The sequence below is a fragment of the Maylandia zebra genome, linkage group LG12, assembly GCF_041146795.1.
Source record: "Maylandia zebra isolate NMK-2024a linkage group LG12, Mzebra_GT3a, whole genome shotgun sequence".
NCBI lineage: Eukaryota > Metazoa > Chordata > Actinopteri > Cichliformes > Cichlidae > Maylandia > Maylandia zebra.
The window spans coordinates 34,667,083-34,684,961 of record NC_135178.1 but is presented as its reverse complement, the minus strand read 5'-3'; the positions used below and the strand labels follow the sequence as shown (position 1 = coordinate 34,684,961).

The 17,879-nt window shown below is 39.7% G+C and overlaps 1 protein-coding gene and 1 long non-coding RNA gene across 4 annotated transcripts; both read right to left on the bottom strand.

Moving 5' to 3' along the window:
- Positions 1-1,348: 1,348 nt before the first annotated feature.
- On the bottom strand, positions 1,349-3,081 carry LOC143421384 (uncharacterized). Its single transcript, XR_013101016.1, has 2 exons — positions 2,653-3,081; positions 1,349-1,798 (listed from the first exon to the last, which is right to left on the bottom strand). It is a non-coding gene; the product is annotated as an uncharacterized LOC143421384 (long non-coding RNA).
- Positions 3,082-11,354: 8,273 nt separating this feature from the next.
- Positions 11,355-17,784, bottom strand: ptrh1 (peptidyl-tRNA hydrolase 1 homolog). 3 transcript variants are annotated; one of them, XM_004555727.2, is made up of 6 exons: positions 17,468-17,784; positions 17,304-17,389; positions 16,124-16,343; positions 14,878-14,977; positions 13,319-13,364; positions 11,355-11,949 (listed from the first exon to the last, which is right to left on the bottom strand). In XM_004555727.2, the coding sequence occupies exons 1-6, from the start codon at positions 17,496-17,498 to the stop codon at positions 11,671-11,673; spliced, it is 762 nt and encodes a 253-aa protein (XP_004555784.1). In that variant the 5' UTR covers positions 17,499-17,784; the 3' UTR covers positions 11,355-11,670. The 3 variants fall into 3 exon arrangements, with proteins under 3 accessions (XP_004555784.1, XP_076747293.1, XP_004555783.1); XM_076891178.1 differs by having other exon boundaries at positions 17,578-17,784; XM_004555726.2 differs by having other exon boundaries at positions 17,304-17,782.
- Positions 17,785-17,879: the final 95 nt, after the last annotated feature.

The following is a 17,879-nucleotide window of genomic DNA, read 5'->3' as shown; positions in this document are numbered from 1 at the left end:
TTACACAGTTATTAGTTTTTTTTGTTTTAGGGCTCTTGCTTTAAAATTTTGCAATTTTCTAGTAAATTACTTGATGATTTTTATCTCCTCGGGCATCTAAAAGAAATGAAAGCGAGCACAGATGAGGGGTTGCAAAAAGAGAACTGGTTTTATGTAGAGTTTTACAGAAAAGTGGAAGAACCAGACATTTTTTGATTAACCAGTCTGAGTCTGTACATCAAGAAACAAAATCAGAAAACAGAGATTTCTGATTTTTACTTTTAACCTCATAATTCCAGATTTTGCCAATTCAAAACTGATACCAGCTACAAGAACTTTTCCTGAATAAAACACTCTTTGGTTTTAAAGGAAAATCTAGTGTTTTATCCAAATTATGGCTAATTTTGTTACCTGAAACTCAAATTTAAAGCATTCCTGATCTCAAGATGTTGTTTGGATATGAGAGGGTCTCCTGTCTGATCCACTCATTATGGGGCATTCAGTGACACTCAGCAGACAAACATTGTGGTTTTCTTTCTTTCTTTCTTTTGTCTCCCCAACTTGGGTGGTGGTGCATTTACCACACACACACACACACACACACACACACACACACACACACACACACACACACACACACACACCTCCCTGAGTTTTTAATCCTGTGAGCTCCATCCCAGAGCAGCTCGGCTCCTCAGGCAACACGCTGAGAGCGGATTACAGCAGCAAATTAGTCTGAGGACACCCAACGCATCCGAGCTGAGGTGATGCTGTGGTGTGAAAATCAAACAGACCCCTGTCCCAAACCCAAAGGAGGCCAAAGTTAAACTGAGCGTTTGGTTTACCCTGCTGCTGACAGCTTTTCAGATTCCTGTGGTGCCACAGTTTTCACACGATTTTAACTGAAAAAATACAATTAAAAATCTTCAGTGGGTTGTTTCAGATAGAAAAATCTCACTGTGGGAACAATTCTATTAAAAAAAATATTGATATGAATTGCAATTGTATTTTTTAATGGATTTATTTAGTTTGTCTTACATCTAATGAACTTAAGAACCAAAATTTTTCCCAAACTTGGCCGTTTATTTCTTTTTTTCTTTTCTTTTCTTTGCCAAAATCCAAACTTCTCATGAAAAAGAAAATAAACTGGGACTCCAAAACCAAGCACCCAAAGAAACTGAACATGGTGGGCCTTTTGGATCAAAAGAAAATTTCATTTCATTCATTCCTTTTCCAACTTTTTAACATGATAAACTTTAACTTATGCTCTGATAAATTAAATATAATTTTAAAAAAAGTGATGCATGTGGAGGGAAATAAACACAAAAACATGAAGAAAAGAAGAAAAATGGAACAAAAAAAAATCGGATTCTTCCAATGATCATTAATTCTTTATTATTCATTAACAGTAGAATGAGTACAAACGAATTCCTCTTTATTGGCTTGTAATGGCGTCCTTTATCAAAAGGATAAAGGGTTTGGAAAAGGTCACGGTTTGTTAAACAAAATTAAAATGATACATTCCTGAAGAATTATGCAAATTATAATCCCCAAAACGCCAACAAAAGGCGGTAACAAAACCTCTCCAGTGGAGCGACAACAAACCTTCCCAGCGAGGTTTTCAGCAGGAAAAGTGCGAATAAAGAGAGAAGCTGTGGAGCTGGGCCTGCCGGAGAAATATTAGTTTCACTCCAACAACTTGGAAAAAACGTCTCAGCTTGTAAAATACTTAATTATCAGTCTTTATTTATTTATTTACTTATTTTGCTTGGCCTCCTCCTTCTCTTCCAACTCCTGCAGGCCCGTAATGAAACGAAATCTGGAGGGGAGGGAAAGCGAGTGTTTAAATGTTTTCTGATTCGCTAAAATGAATCAAAAATGAGGAGAAATGAAAGTTTAAGATGTCAGGAAAAAAAACTACAGTGGTCCTCTGATAGAAATCCCTCAGCACACATCAAAATGGAAACAAACGCGTTAAACGTGATCATGCTTTTAAAAGAAAAACCAAACGAGGAACATGCAGAGGAGGGAAAAAACAGACTTTATCCTGGTGAAGGAGGAGCAGGAGGTGCAGGAGCGTCCAGCAACAGATGTCCAGGCACAATTCTCGGGTTGGATTTGAAATTTCACAAGAATTGCGTTTGGACAATCAGCAGCTAGAGCTCAAAATAAGACAAATAAATGAACCAGAAAAAGGAAAAGGAGCCAAACTGAGACGCTCGTGAGGGAGAGAGAGGCTTTAAAGGAGGGGGTTCAGGTGTTTACAAGTGACTCTCCTTCATCACGATTCAATCTGAGCTCAAAGTGAGGTCAACAGCAGCGCCACATAAAGCCACATTATCCAATTACAGCCGTTAATTAGCCACTCTCCAAAATAAAATCTCCCAAAACAGCAGCTGATGGAGCGGGAAAAAGGAAATCTCCCTCCATTCACAAACACCAAACCCAGACACGAACTCATCTGCTGACCAAAGGAGGAATCCGGGAATCAAAGCAGTTTTGTGCCCAAAAAAAAAACAAAAAAAAACCCTCCTCTCCGCCATATCTGCACCTGTTAAGACGCATCTCTCCTCCATCCTCCCATCCTTCCTTTCCCCTTGTCGCCCCCCCTCATTACCCCCCGAAAAAGAAAAAAAAAGCTAAAAGAAAAGAAAAGATGAAACTACCATCTACCTCTTTTTCATCTTTTTTCCCCTGAAAAGAAAAAGGACAAATGACACGCAGGTTGCATGATGCACCTGCTCCTCCGCGTGTAGTTCCAGGAGAGCGAATTGGAAGCAGCAGGCTACTCCAGCAGCACGGAGAGAAAAAGAGAGAAAAAGATGCTGGAAATGGAAGCAAAGAGACGGACAGCGAAGCTGGACGCTCCCCCGGATGGTCGCATGGAGAGACGGCGTGCGAGTGGACAGCATGCCGCTACCATCAACAGCACCGCAGCTGCTGACTCCAGACTCCTTCTGTCGCTGCTGCTCTCCTCCTCCTCTTCATCCTCCTCATTCTCTCCTACTGGCCGATTTGGTGGGCTTTTTCTGGGGCTCCTCCAACAATGAGCCCCCGTGCGTCCGTGTCACCGAGAGAGAGCTCCGGAGTGGGGCCGCTCTGCTCTTGGTACAGAGATTTGAATAAACACATACACACGCACCGCGGGGGTGATGATAAATGCCCATTGTGCCCCGAGGAGGAGAAGAAGAAGAAGAAGTAATGAATCTGCACTGAGAGAGAGAGAGAGAGAGAGAGAGAGAGCAGCTGCCAATGAAGGAGCAAACCTCTTAAAGAAACAACGGTCTCATTTTCCCCCTTTCTCTCTCTCTTTTTCAGCTTTTTCTTCTTTCCTAATTACAATCAAAACACTGTTAACCCTCCTACACAAACACTGCACTGTAACTCTCTCTCTCTGTCACACACACGCACGCACATACACACACACACTGTGTGTGCATGACGTTTTCCTTTTTGCTAAGATAGTTGGAGCTTGCAGAGACTTCCCTCGCTGATGATGTGATGGTGGGAAAACAACAACAATAACAACAACAAACAAAGAGGGGGACATAAAATCACAGTGACCTCAAGCAAAGAGATTTTTTTTTAAGGAAACTTGTGCATCATAAACAGCCAGTGTTTTTTTTTTTACCCGTAAAATGCTCCCTATTTTAAAGAAAAGGTCTTTATTCATTCTTTATTATATTCTTTATTTCTGTCCTGAAGCAGATCAAATTTTTTTGTTGAGCTTGAAAGTTAGAAACAACATTTAAAGAAGAAATGCTGCTGGTTCCAATCACAGGAGCCTGTGAAAGTGAGTCTTAATTAAAATATATAATTAAAAATATAGAGAAACTTTCGTTGGTTGTAATAATTACATTTTTGAATATGTCTGTTATGTATGTGCTTGGAAAATATTTTAATTAAGAAAGAAATCATGTAAATTATAAAACTGTACATTTATTAGCATGTAAATTCTAGATTCTAGCTGTTCATTAATTTAACTAGGAGCATGAAAGAAACCACGATCAGCGAGCAGTTATAGAATTTCCCACCTTATCTCAGTAATCATGCTAAGCTAAAAGCTAATGAAATTCTCTTCTGGGTCTCTCCATCTGACTGGGAAGATGGAGCTTTGTACAAGACAAATTAAAATTAATTCATTAGTAAATAAAGATTAAAGAAGGATTTAAAGGTGGTCAACAACCTGTAAAAATGCAAAAAATGCGTCTTTTTTTCTATCACGTGACAGAACAGATGTTGTAATATGAGCTGTGGATCATGAAAACTAAACTTTCCTACAGCTTTTCTATGTTTGCCCACAAAAAACAAAACAAAACAAATAAAAAAAACAAGTAAAAGCCTTTTTGACCTTGTAAGTCAACATAAGCATAAAAATCTATTCCTGCTAATGAATCATAATTTTTTTAAGTCAAATAATAAACACACTTTGAGCCATGTTTGTGTTGCAGACCTAACACCTTAAAAAAATTAATTGACGCAAATTAATATTTTGTGGTTAAGCTTTTGGTTAATCCATAAAGAACTCTCTCCAATTTATCATCAGATTATTAAGAAAACATAAACAGAGGTTTTTGTTAAATTTTATCCTTAATCCAACTTATAGTAAAGTATATATAAATAAACTTACCATATTAAAGTTAAAGAGAAATGTAAAATTTAATTAAAAAAAAATTTAAAAATGACCTTTGTTTAGATTTTGAAAATAATAATTAATAACAATGTAAACTTTCCTGTTTTGATCACTGTTAACCCATCAAGGAACACTTTTCCTCATATATCTACTGATATAAGTGTGCAATTACTTTATTGTCAGCAGCTGTGAACATATTCACAGTTTATGGTAGTGAACAATCATAAAAGTAAAACTCACAGACAAATCACAAACTCTCAGTTTGGTAGCTATTTTAAATGATAAAAATCACATTACCAAGAGAGCTTGTTTGCACTACCAGAAAATAAAAATAAAAAATCTCAAAAGTTTTTTGAGGTCAAACAGTTTACTCATTAACATCTGGGACAATAGCTCAAAATTGAGGAAATAACTTGAAATTTTGATCCGATTTTTTTTTTTTTACAGTGGCAGAAACAACCCTTTTTGTTTCCTCTAATATAACTCCTTATGTTTTGCCATTTAATTGCTATAATTTTGTACACAAACAAAGAAGAAAAATTAAATGCCATAGAGGCTTGACGAGGTTAGTGAAATGGGCTGGCTGACATATAACGATATAGCTAGTACTAAGGTTAGGCTAATTAAACACTTTAGTATGGGGAAAATGTGAGGGTTAAATTGTTCCCTCAGGTCTTAAAAGAGATGAATGTATCAAACATCTGCAAAGAAAACATCTAAAAGAAGTCCATCCACAACATGAGGTTGATCATTACAATGTTTCTACATGGTTTAGATTATGTGCTATGAAAATCTCCCGAAACTAAGCTTAATGTCCACTCTTAAATCTTAGTTGGCCCAAGACTCAGCTTTCAATGACTGATATAGCACGTTAAAAAGATGAGAACTTCAATGAGCGCAGGGTTGATACATGATCACTTAATCCTTACCTTCAGTTGTATTTATACATTGTTTCCATGGTGAATGTTTAAATTAAACATGGCCAAAGTTTCAAACGATGAAGTCAGTCAACCATTAATCTTATAAGAACAAAGCTCAGGTTTCAGACGGTTCTAACAGGCTGAATTTGTGAGACTTTTTTTTTCAACACTTGGATCTGTATGATGTCATTAAAAGAGACATCCCTAATATGGTCATCTGAAGCAGGGAAGCCCCACCCACCTGCTATTCAAACTTTCTCTTTATGAGGGGCAACCAGTCAGATTAAAGTTGTCTCACAGGGAGGGGGGGTAAAAGAGCTCGTTTTAGACAGACTATTAACTGAGGGGCTGCTCCAGTGCCCAACCGAACATAGATAGAGGTCTGGATCACTCAAGCACTTTTGTATAATGCAAGATTAAAGCTGGAAATTAGCAGAAGAGGCGCCCTTTCCTATACTGAAACCTTGAGGGCCATCTAAGAGAAACCTCTTATATCTGGTTTAACAGTAATAATATAGCATATGTGTTATTTTATTTGAAAAATGACAGTGTAAATACTTGTTTCAGCTGTCTCTGTTATGAAATGATGTCTTTTAAAGAAAAAGAAAGATATTCTGGCAAAAATTATGTGCAAAGCTGTGTATTTTACACATTTACCAAAATATTTCTATAGTTCTAAAATATCTGAATGTGGCAACTACAGTATGTTAAGGATTTTGGAAACAATATGATTATAAATTGTATTTTACTTTGAAAGTGTTACTACCTACTGCACTACAAACAAAAATCACTTGGTGCAGAATTATACAAAATGAGAGAAATGCTTAGAAATGTACGGCTGTGTGTGAAATCCAAAGTATATCTAAATATTGGCATCGGTCATGGTTGACATTTGGTTTTTCATGGTGGTCTGAAAGCTTGAAATAAATCCTACATTGTGGAGTCAACATTCTTTTTATTCTACGGTTGCACTCCTTGAGCACTGCTCTAAATAAACCCATCAGCTTAAAGCCAAATGTAAACAGTTAGACAAGGGGTTAAAGGATAAATTACCCAGCAGGCTTTGCCTTCAGGGCGATGGCAAATGTTTCCATCCCTTCTCATCAGACATGCCAGTGGTTTCCCTCTGCCCTGCTCTGCTCTATACGGTGAGTTAACATTTCCGTTGCTGGGAACATCTTTGCACGTTGGATGCTCATTTGCCTCTTAAAGGGCCCCGCTGCTGCCTTTTCATGGGCCTGTAAGAATAATTTAGTGCGGGAGGCCTGAGATCACTGGAGATTATGGCTATGAAAGGAGAAAAGGACGCGTTATTAATGCTTGCTCATCGGAAAGAGGCGAATGAGAAAGGGGTCCCCAATGGGCCTGGATTCACTGTAACACGCTGAACTGCCATGGGAAACCAGGATGGCTTCAGTCTATTCTGTGATGATGGAAGAAGAAAAAAAGAAACTGTAGTGATACTGAAGGACCTCAGATGCAGCACATGTCCCTGCTGTAACATTACAGTAATAAATGAAGAGATAAAACACACTAAGGTCGCTGTTAGCTTACTATTTAGCACCACAGTGAGTCCCTTAGGATATATAAAGGATATATTTAGGAAATCATGAAGGTATTCTCAGCCATACTATCATCATAACTCAGTACAGCATTGTAAGAATATAATTTTAAATAGGTTAACAAAATTTCAGCTGTAAAAAAAAAAATATTGGCACCAGTCAGAAAAACAACAACAAAAGTAGAATTCTTAGGTTTACAAGCCTCACCTTTACTGTTACTGCAGCGGGAAATCTGTGCCGTAGCTACATAGGTGCAAACTCCTCTGAAACCCTACATCGCAACTTAAGGAGTAACGGCTTAATTATGCTTTGGGAGATCTACGTTGTAACTTATGACGTAACCGGAAACAGCTCTAAACCCTACCTTAACCTTCAATGTAACTTGACGTGCACCTCCCGAGAAATTTAACTACATGTTGGGTCCACCCAGCCCATTACAACATGAATGGCGTAAAATGTTGTGTACGGTTAAGAGGGGTTTCTGGTTACGTTGTAAGTTAGGATGTAGATGAGGGGGGGCAAATATATTTGTACATATTTTGTACACAATACTGCCGCCAAAAAGTAGCACAGAAAAAGTTCACAGGAACAATCAGACCAGTCACAGTATTGTGGACTGCACTGACTTGATGTAATTGCATTTATGGAACAGGATTTATCTTCCAAAGATGCACAATTAGGATTTTGGAGGACTTCACAGGAGCGCGTTTGCCACAACTGCACATATTGTACCACCACAGCATAAATTCCAACAATGACGTTGGCCACTTATGTAGTTTACATTATAGGCTGTCCAAAGACTCATGAAGTTATCGGACAGCTTTGTCTCGTTTCACCATAAAACCTTTTTCTCCAGAAGGCATTTGGCTTGCAGAAAATTTCAGTCAAGCTTGAACATGTCAGTCATTGAGCAGAAGCTTCTTTCTCTGCCAGCACCCTGGTGTTCCAGCACTTTCAATTCATGGCAGGCTTGAGTCTTGGTGGCTTCTGGGTTTGTTCTTGAACATCCTAATCAATTATCTTCTGGACTGCACTGGTGACATTTTGGGTGTTGTTCCAGACGCTGGCAAAGGGGCGACATATTAGAATAACTTGTACTTAGGTAAAATTGTGCAACTCTACTATTCTTGGACTTTCCCACTGCTTTGAACAATGATCAATCCGATGAGTTCAGAAAGAAAAACTACCAGCTATAGTCAATCATGATTACTAAAGAGAAGTTAGGTTAGGCCTTGTCAACTTAGAAGAAGCTTTAGCCCCACTTATTAAAAGATTTAAGTGAGTGTATGTATTTGAGCCTTTATGTATACTTTTGACCTTGTGTGTATTAGAGAAAATCCAAAATAAATTCAAACTTGTGTCATTAAAGAGGCATCTCTCTCTCTCTCTCTGGATAATAGTTATTGTAGCTTTGTTTTTATAGCATGACAACATTTACAGAGTCAAAGTACATATTCAAAGTATGGAAGTACGTGATCATTGACACTGTATGTACGTTATGAACCTCTAAGCTGAGTCAGAGCTAAGACATTAGTTTAGTGGTTTTAGATTTAACTTGAAAAACCCAAGAATACTCTGAGGATAGTTCTTGATTTTGTTTATCCCACTGAAAAAACATCCTCAAGTTCAATAAGCTGCTGTCCCCACACTTCTGCCTAATCAAAACTCATCAAAGACTTGTTGTGCTTTTCCAGGGAAGTCTACTCTGCTAAAATGGAGGTTCAGGCCTTATCCTTTAACATTCCTAAAGGTTCAGATAATCATATTATGAGGTCACTGCATGTAAAGACAATCCCTGTTATCCCAAAAGTTCAGGCTTCAGACACTTAGTTTCAAGGAGTTTTTTCCTACATTTGGATCAGTATGCTGTCATAAAGACAGGAAGCCCCACCTACCTGCGTTTCAAACCTCCTGAAACCAATCAGAAGGAAGCTAGTTTAAAGGCAGGATCACCTTAAAGAAAGAGGACCCCCAACAGCTTATTTCACATTAGGGATAAACTGAGGGGCTGCAGCACTTCCCAATGTAAGATGAATAAGGATTATTTTGAACTCTGAATTGCCCTGAGCTGCCCTGGTAGAGTCAAAGTATAAAAACATGGAGCTAGAAATGTGCGAAATAATCCATTAAAGTTGAGACATTTCACTCAGAAATATAAGTCTTTGGTCAAGCTTTGGGAAAAGTCGGGAGTAGGGTTCACCAAGTGAGGACCAACTTTTATTCAAGTGTGGAAAATGATGTTCTAAAGGGCCAAATATAAAGTATCATTGATTAAACATATACATACCATTAACATAGCTCTGCTTAATAAGCTAAATTATCTAAATTCCCACTGCCAGCGGAGTCCGAGGGCTCGTTTTGTGCTACTTCAGAGTTAGAGGGAAGACCCCCCACTGGGCTGCTATTCCAGGGAATAGAGCGCAGGGGGAGGGTTTGAGGGCTGTTCTTGAATAAATTTATTTTTTTTCTCTAAAGGTTGGGTGTTCAGCCTGCTTTTGACCTTTGACCCACACAGAAGAAAAGTTACTGAAGCTGCTGGTAAGGCCTCATAAAGCTGACCAGAGAGGAAGGGCTGGGAAAGTGGCCTGATGGAAGCAAAAGGTGGCTCAACGGGGTCACAGCAGAGAAAGATGGGGGGTTTAGGAGGGCGAAGGGTGTTCGTGTGTGTGTGTGCTGGGGGGTGTCATAGAAGTTTCCTTTGAGCTCCCCCCTTTTTCTCCCTCATGTCCACAAGTGTGTCCCTACAGCTATTGTACCTCTGAGCTACAGCAGGACAGAAGGCCTCAAAAATCTGGGTCTAAACAATGTTTGCCCCCTTTTGTTTCTCGCCTGCCTTTCTTCTTCTGCCCTCCATTGCAATCTACTGGCCTCCTTTGTATTGATTTCCCTCATTCAGCGGCTCGTCAGCCTCTTTCCGCTGTTTTCTGCCCTTTTTTTGTACGCCACCTCCCCCGCCGAACCCTCCATTCCTCCGCTAACCTTCCTCTGGCATTCTCAGCAGTGTGAGAATGCAGCGCACCTCTTGACGGGATGCAACTCATTAAAGACACATAATTGATGAAGAGGCGCAATTAGTGGGACAATCGGAAGAGGAAATCAATATGTTTTTGGCCAAAAGAGCCACAACAGGGAGGACGAGCTGGAGAGGAGAACCGTATGTCGGGGGCAGAGTCACATGTGGACTCTCAGATACAAAAAAAGAGAAGATGAGCTTCAACAAGTCTTTGTTTTAGAGCGGTTCAGCTCCTTCTACTGACATTGCTCACGAATAAAAAACACCCAGGAAGCCTCTAACTTAAAGAACATGATCATCAAATAAAGAACAAAAAAATCAATAACACACGACTGAAGGCTCAGAGACTTTGACCTTTGACCGACTGCAAGAAGAAAGTGCAAATGCAGAGTGCAAAGTATAATAAACTGTTGTTAGCATCCCATCACATATTAAGAAGAGTATTTCATATATTGTATGCGTCACTTGTGGGAGGTAAATTGAATATTTTTAGATATGTCAGTGTGTCTGCAACTATGAGTGAACTGCTGTGAATCAGAGTGAGTGCGGTAGGATTAGGGTGGTGGTTTGGCTCAAAATTGTTTTCTATTACCAGCATAGTGACCGCCTGCTCCACTCTGTGTGTAGGACTCTCACACAGATACATGCATGTTAGTTTGGCTATCTTTGTGAGGACATATTCATATTATAAATATTTTTTGGCACGCTTTGGGCCCCTTATTACCAGCTGAGGATTACTTTAAAGCCACAGCCCACCTATTGTTGTTGACCACGTCCATCACTTTATGATCAGAGGGGCCTCTTCCAGCAGGAAAACACACCATGAAGCTCAAATCGTCTCAAACTTCTTGAACATATCATGGCTTTACTGTACTTTAACAGCTTCAACAGATCTCAGATCTCAATCCAATAGAGCACCTTTGAGATGCACATCATGGATGTGCAGTCAACAAATCTGCAGCATCTGTGTGATGCTATCGTGTCAACATGGACCAAAATCTCTGAGGACTGTTTCCAGCAGCTTGTTAAATCTGTGCCAGGTAGAATTAAGGCAGCTCTGAAGGCAAAAGGGAGTCCAGACCTGTATGAGCACGGTGAAGCTCATGAAGTGGTCAGTGAGTTTATTAGAATTAGTCGGTCAGGGCAGGTATTATTAGTATTAGTATAGTAGTACTGGTGTCAGAGAGTCTATAGTTTGCAGATTTTAAATGTTTTTAATGTAAATAAATGCTCAACTGCTCTTAATGTGCATGAAAATCAGATAATCAAATTTATTTAGTTTAATAACGATTAATTTTCATATCTCACAGACAGACTGTCCTCTGCCACAGACTGAGCCAAGCTTCTGGCTTCACTTCCGGCTTTTCAGCGAAGTGAATAAAGAAAACGGGTTCATCGTGTAGGGAACAAACCTGAAGACAACAAGATTTCTCGGTTCTCCTCTTGTTCTCTGAGACTTTTCATGTAACAACATCACCATTAAGTGAATAAATACAGATAAAGTGGTTCATGTTTTCTCTTTGAGGCAGTTCTATGTGTGATAACAGAGTTCAGGTTTCAGCTTCAGCTCTGAGCTGCTGCAGAGTCCTCAGCTGGTGAGCCTGAGCGGGCACTCTCGTTTCTCTTCTGTGCAGCTTGTCTGCCCCCTGCTGGTGAGGAGGGGAGCGGGGAGTCCTGTTGTGAGTCCTGCTGGGAAAGCTGGGAAAGGAGGAGGTCCACACTCTGGACCAAAACAGAATCCAGGAGTTTTTGTTCCTCTGTGGTGAATCTGCCCAGAACATGACGGTCGACAGACGTTTTCCCTGTCGGGCGGCCAATCCCGATCCGAAGTCTAGGCATCACCTGCAGGAGACAAAAGATCCTGGTGTTAAACAATGTACATGTTTTTAAGCTGTAAACACATATCTTCATCTAATTGTTATTTGATACTATTTTAGATTTGGTTGAGTATATGTCTATGTGCATTTGACTACAGTAAAATACTAAAGTCTCTACACCTCAATTTTTAAAGCTTGAGCAATAGTTCTCTACCTTTCAGAAGGATTTTCAAACTTTTTCTTAGGACACGGCCTATTTTTTTTACTTTTTCAGTCCAGTCCTTTTACCTGACCAATATCTTTTCTTTTGCTGAGTAGCATGCCTAAATAATATCTACAGCAGATGATCTGCTCTAGATATCTGAAAGTCAGGTTCCTAAGAAACTGTGGGGAAAAAATCCAGAAAAGACCTGCAGCTGATCCATCTACTGTTTGAGGAAGCGTCATGATTCAAACTGTCATCAATATGTACAGAGGAGGTCGAGAAAGAGGTACAGCAGCGAGTGCTGTTAGGGATCATGTCAAAACAGAATAAGTCATGAACATAATGAAGTGCAAAATGTTACAATGCAATACCATCTGGAAAGCATCTGATTGGCAATGGCTTCATATTTAAGCATTAAATGATCCCAAACACATCTTGATGCATGCACCTGTCCCTTGATGCACTTATCCCAAACACACTGCCAGTGTAGTAAAAGCATACATGGATAGAAAAACACAGTGGAGCACTACCAGGCATGGATTGGCTTCATCAGAGCCTGGACCTCAACATTATTGAAGCAGTGTGGGATCATCTTAACAGAGAATGTAACAAAATGCAGAAACATCCAAAGAAAAGCTTTGAGTGTCCTTAAAGAAGCCTGGAGTACTATTCCTGAAGACTATTTAAAGAAATGACAAGAAAGCTGCTCACAGAGTTCAGAATGTGTTGAATAAGAATGATGGTGGTCATACCAGCCTGCTAGAACTGAAAACTGCACTTCCATGTATGTTTGCATGTTTCAGTAAATCGTTACATCTATTTCCCATTTTCCTAACAAAGTATAAACAAAGTAGTGGGAGAAACGTTTCGTCACTCATCCAAGTCACTTCTTCAGTCTCAGCTAACTGACCTCCCAGCCCATTGTTCCCTCAGTGGACTGGTTTCAGTCATTATGCAAATGTACTGTTTATACGTTTGGGGAAACCTGCAGTGACGAAACGTTTCTCAGTATAAATCTGACATTAAAATAAAAAAAAAAAGAGCAGAATTCAGTGTGATAGTGAACACACACACACACACACACACACACACACACACACACACACACACACACACACACACACACACACACACACACACACACACACACACACACACACACACACACACACACACACCAGTGACTTACATCAGTCTGAAGACAGTCCACACAGGAGCGGACTCCATTATGACCTCTGTGGGGAAGGAGAAGCGACATTTATTTTATCAATCTGACAACCTCTTTTCTTCTTTGGTTTTGTTGTCCATCTTCAGGATACCAGATGCACCAGTTGCAGTTTCTTGCATTACATTAAATTTTCATAAATCACCATCTGGTTATACACTGCTGGAATGCCTAACGTAGCTTTTCATGCAGGATTAAACTGCTTCATACAGCTTGCTCTGAGTAGCAAGGAGAAGCGTACTGATAGGGGATGCCTCTTAACTGAACACCATTCTTATTGTTAATAAGTATAATGACAAAACAGTTAATGAGATACAACCAGCGTCATGGCATAAAATTAATAAAAACAGACCATTTGCAAGAGAGTCAGGCATAAGAGTCTCAAGAGCTCGGGGAGGCTTCATCACAACAGCGCAATCAAGAGCAAAAAATAGTAGCAGGAGGAAGAAAAGAGACAAGAGACGAACCAGAATGACTAAGGCCCAAGAGAGAAGCTGTGTGTGCTGATTAGAAGTTTGTTGGTTTTAAAATACAGGCCTCACTTCGCTGTTATTTCTGGTTGTGCTGCTTCTGTCTTCTCGTCTCGACATTGGGAAGACACCAAGGTTTACAGCAGGCAGAGCTCAGGCAGCTCACACATGCTCCAAGTTTGAACACTGAGGTGTTGAGAATTCAATCTTATGTGCACAAAGACAATTCCCAACAGCAGTTGCTTCAAATTGCTTAATAGTGAAAGGTAAAGACCCTAAAATATTAGAGAGAACAGATAAAAGAGAAGTGGAAAAAAGGAGAGTATAGAGAGAATAAGGACAAACACAAATTGCATAGGAAAGAAGACTCGAGTTAATGACTTGCAGTGGTGACGCATAAACACACAGGGAGTGAATAAAGGGGGTGGAGAGAAGTGCTGAGCACATCATGGGAAGTCCCTGAACAACCTGAGACTATAGCAGCATCACTAATGGATGCTTTGAGGTCACCTGATCCCTCCATCTGATCCAGGTTTGATTAAAAAATAAGTTTCAAGTGAAGTTTTCAGCCTAGTTTCAAAAGTAGCGAGGCTGTCTGTCTCCTGAACCCGAACTGGAGCTGATTACACAGAAGAAGAGCCTGAAAGCTGAAGGCTTTGCCTCCTATTCTACTTTTGGAAGCTCTAAAGTAAACCTGCAGTGTGAGAGAGAAGTGCTCTACTGGGACAAGACACTGTCAGGTCTTTAAAATATAGTGGAGCCTTGTTGCTGTTGTTTTTTCCCCATGAAGACAGAAACTTTCCAGTCTGAAAGTTTGGACGAATGAGTGCAAATGCAGTTTAAAAGCCGCACTTGCACTTCCACGCAGAAATATATTTGTTCTTATTGGCCTTAAAGTTAATGTTAAATGTACCTTGACGATACTTTAGTGACTGCTTTCCCTCACCACTGTCAATACATCGCTTAAGATAATGAATACTGTTGGTGATGTAAACAGATCGCGGCGAGTCCGAAGCAATCCAAGACCCAACACTATGATAGAGGATGACCCACCTGGCGCTTCCTCCATGTTTGATGGCGATTTTCCCCAGAGGTTTGTCCAGTTCATCGTGGACCAGCAGGATATCTTCAGCCTTGACGCCATATTTGGCAGCTAAATAAATCAAAACATACAAAAAAAAGTTTCTTAGTTTGGTTGCTTCTAATAATATAGCAGGATAACAAAACTTTACTAGTACAGAACCCTTAAACACTTTGAACTTGAGCTTCCTTCTGTTCATATAAATGTGCAAGTAAAATAAACACACAGACATCACGTACACCTGTAAACTGTCAAAAAGTCTGAAATAAGAATAATAAAAATCAAAGTTCTCACATGTAAAATAAAGAAGATGTGTCAAAGTCTTTATTCAGCCTAAAGCAAACTGAGCACACAATCAGAAGATCAACACAAGACTCCTCTCAGCAGAAGCGATGTCCAATGAAGGCCGCGTGAAGTGGTCGAGTCTTTTTGGTTTTCTGTGAGATTGAACATTTTTATTATTGTTGTAGAGGCTAAGCCTACGCCTGAAGCCACTGAGGTGTTCGATGGTGGGGGTCATGCGGTGCCACTGTTAGGAATGAAACTTGACATAGTCCAATAACTCGAGCCGTACTTATCTTGTCTGTTTAACATCTTTATTGCATTCCATCGGTTGTATTTGTTGTTCAACAGTTCTCTTAGTATCCAACGTCATTTAACATAACTCACAACAGCGCAGCGGTCACAAACTGTTCACTTCTTCTGACCAACAACACCTGATGCTAATTACACGTCTACCTTAAATACAGTCCCATAAACACAACATCCTGTGAAAACACAAAAATGTTACACATAAGGTAACAACACAAAAATGGCTCCTACAATTATGATATTATAAAAGCAGGAATGAGTAGACAGAACTCTCAGAATCCATCCAAGGCATGTCTGAGCAGCTGCTTCTCTACATAAAATATTGTACAAGTCTCCAATTCATGGACTAAATTTTCTTTACATTCAATAATATAATTCACTGATTGTTTTCAATCACATAGACAGAAGTCTGATATAGTGACAGGGCTGAATAACACAGGTTGAACCTCAATGGAGTTAAATTTCCAGCTTGAATTGTTTCTGGCTGCCTGAGAGACAGATGACGGAGGTTGAACCACCTCAGTATGCTTGTGCAGAGACATGCCACATTTCACAGCTGATGATAAGAAAGAAAAAAAGCCTAATTTATTTAATGAAAATCACTTACAAAGACAGAAATGACCTCACCTGCTTTGGCCACTGATACTCCATTGACATTCATCAGCAGCCGGGGACGAAGCAGCACCACATTCGTTTGCTGGATTTCTGACAAAATGACCTCACCGGACACGTACTTGTCGCCACGCCAGCGGTCTGCCACACCGAGCCGGGCAGCGAGAGCACCAAGTACTGTCATACCAACGCTGTGTCTGGTACCCTCCATCCCCGGATTACCCAGCCCCACCACCTGAAGCAAACGCAGACACACAGTTAAAGGCATACACCTCTGCAGTGAAGCTACAGGAACAGAAGACTGTCTGAGTCAAAGGAAGCAGACTGTTGAATTTTTATATATATTTACACATATATTCAGACAAAGTAAAAGCAACTGAGTAAATAAGCTTTTTTAAACTGGAGCTAGATGCAAACACAGAGAGATTCTAGATTTAGACTTAAAAATGACCAAAAACTCATTAACACAAACTTCAGCGATATAACTGAACTTGAGTGTAAATTTCGTTCATTTGGTATTTGCTTCATCTGAGCAGTGATCATGTTTTTAAGTGGGGGAAAAAACAACAACAACAGAAACACGAGATATTTTGTGTTTTGGACACGTAGAATATACAGCCATTGCCTTGTATTGATGGTACTGATACACTGGCAGCAGTAACAGCTCTGTTAACAGGAAAAACAACTATAGACAACATTGTAATGTTACAAACTGCAAACACTGTAGGGTCTTTATTGAGGTTTCATTCATTTTTAACAAAAGCCTATGAAGGCAAAGACAAGTTAACACAGGGGAGGACAGCTGACATCATTTTAAAATAAAACTGTTAGATATGCTGATTAAAATAAAATAGAAAAAAATACAACAATAAGGAAAGACCCAAGCTGGCTCAGAAAGCATTTTCCTTCTAAAATTATCCCCACATTAACCAGTAATTACTTTAAGGACAATTACGCCAAATTACAAAGGGGGGTTTGAGTAACTCAGTAAGTGTTTTGAAAATGTAGTAAGTTGATGAACAATATGACAAACCCTACAAAAATTTTAAGTTCTCAGATCTTTCAATGGAGTTTGGCGAGATCTGACGACTGGTTTTAGGGGCTTACAAAACCTATAGCAATAAACACATACAGCTGCCCGAGAACTTGGAGTGTAGTAGACAGTATGTAGCTGATTACGAGGTTCAACACTTACCATCTTTCGGCGGCCTTGATTGTGTATTTCTGCTTCGATTATCATCGCAGGTGAAAACGGATCACTCAGCAGAACTCTGTTTATGACTCTCGTCAAAAGTCGTCGCATCATTAGAAAGTTAATCAACTTCTTGAAAAAGTTTAACAAATACTGGCAAAACTTACTTAAAACTGAGCCCTTTTTCATTCGGCTCATAGAACCGATTGTCTTCTCTTGACAGTTAATAAGAAATCAGGCGTTTCCACATGTATTTACAGTCATGAAGCAACAGTACCTGTTCGGGCATTCATGTCGATTCTGTCAATTCATCGATTTCGTCTGGGGTTCACTATATGAACTGTAACTTTGTCAGATATTTATTATCTGTTTGTAATTAATCATAAGAATTTCCGTAATTATTGCCAGTCTTTAAAATGTAAAGTAACCTTTTCCTGCCCTCCTGTCATGCTACCAACCGCTCAACGAGCGCTAGCAAGAAAACATGGCGGACAGACTTTTTCTCCTCTGTGGGGACACAGCGCCATCTAGCTCGGCGACTTGATTATTACAGCAAACACAAATTTGGAAGTCTATTGA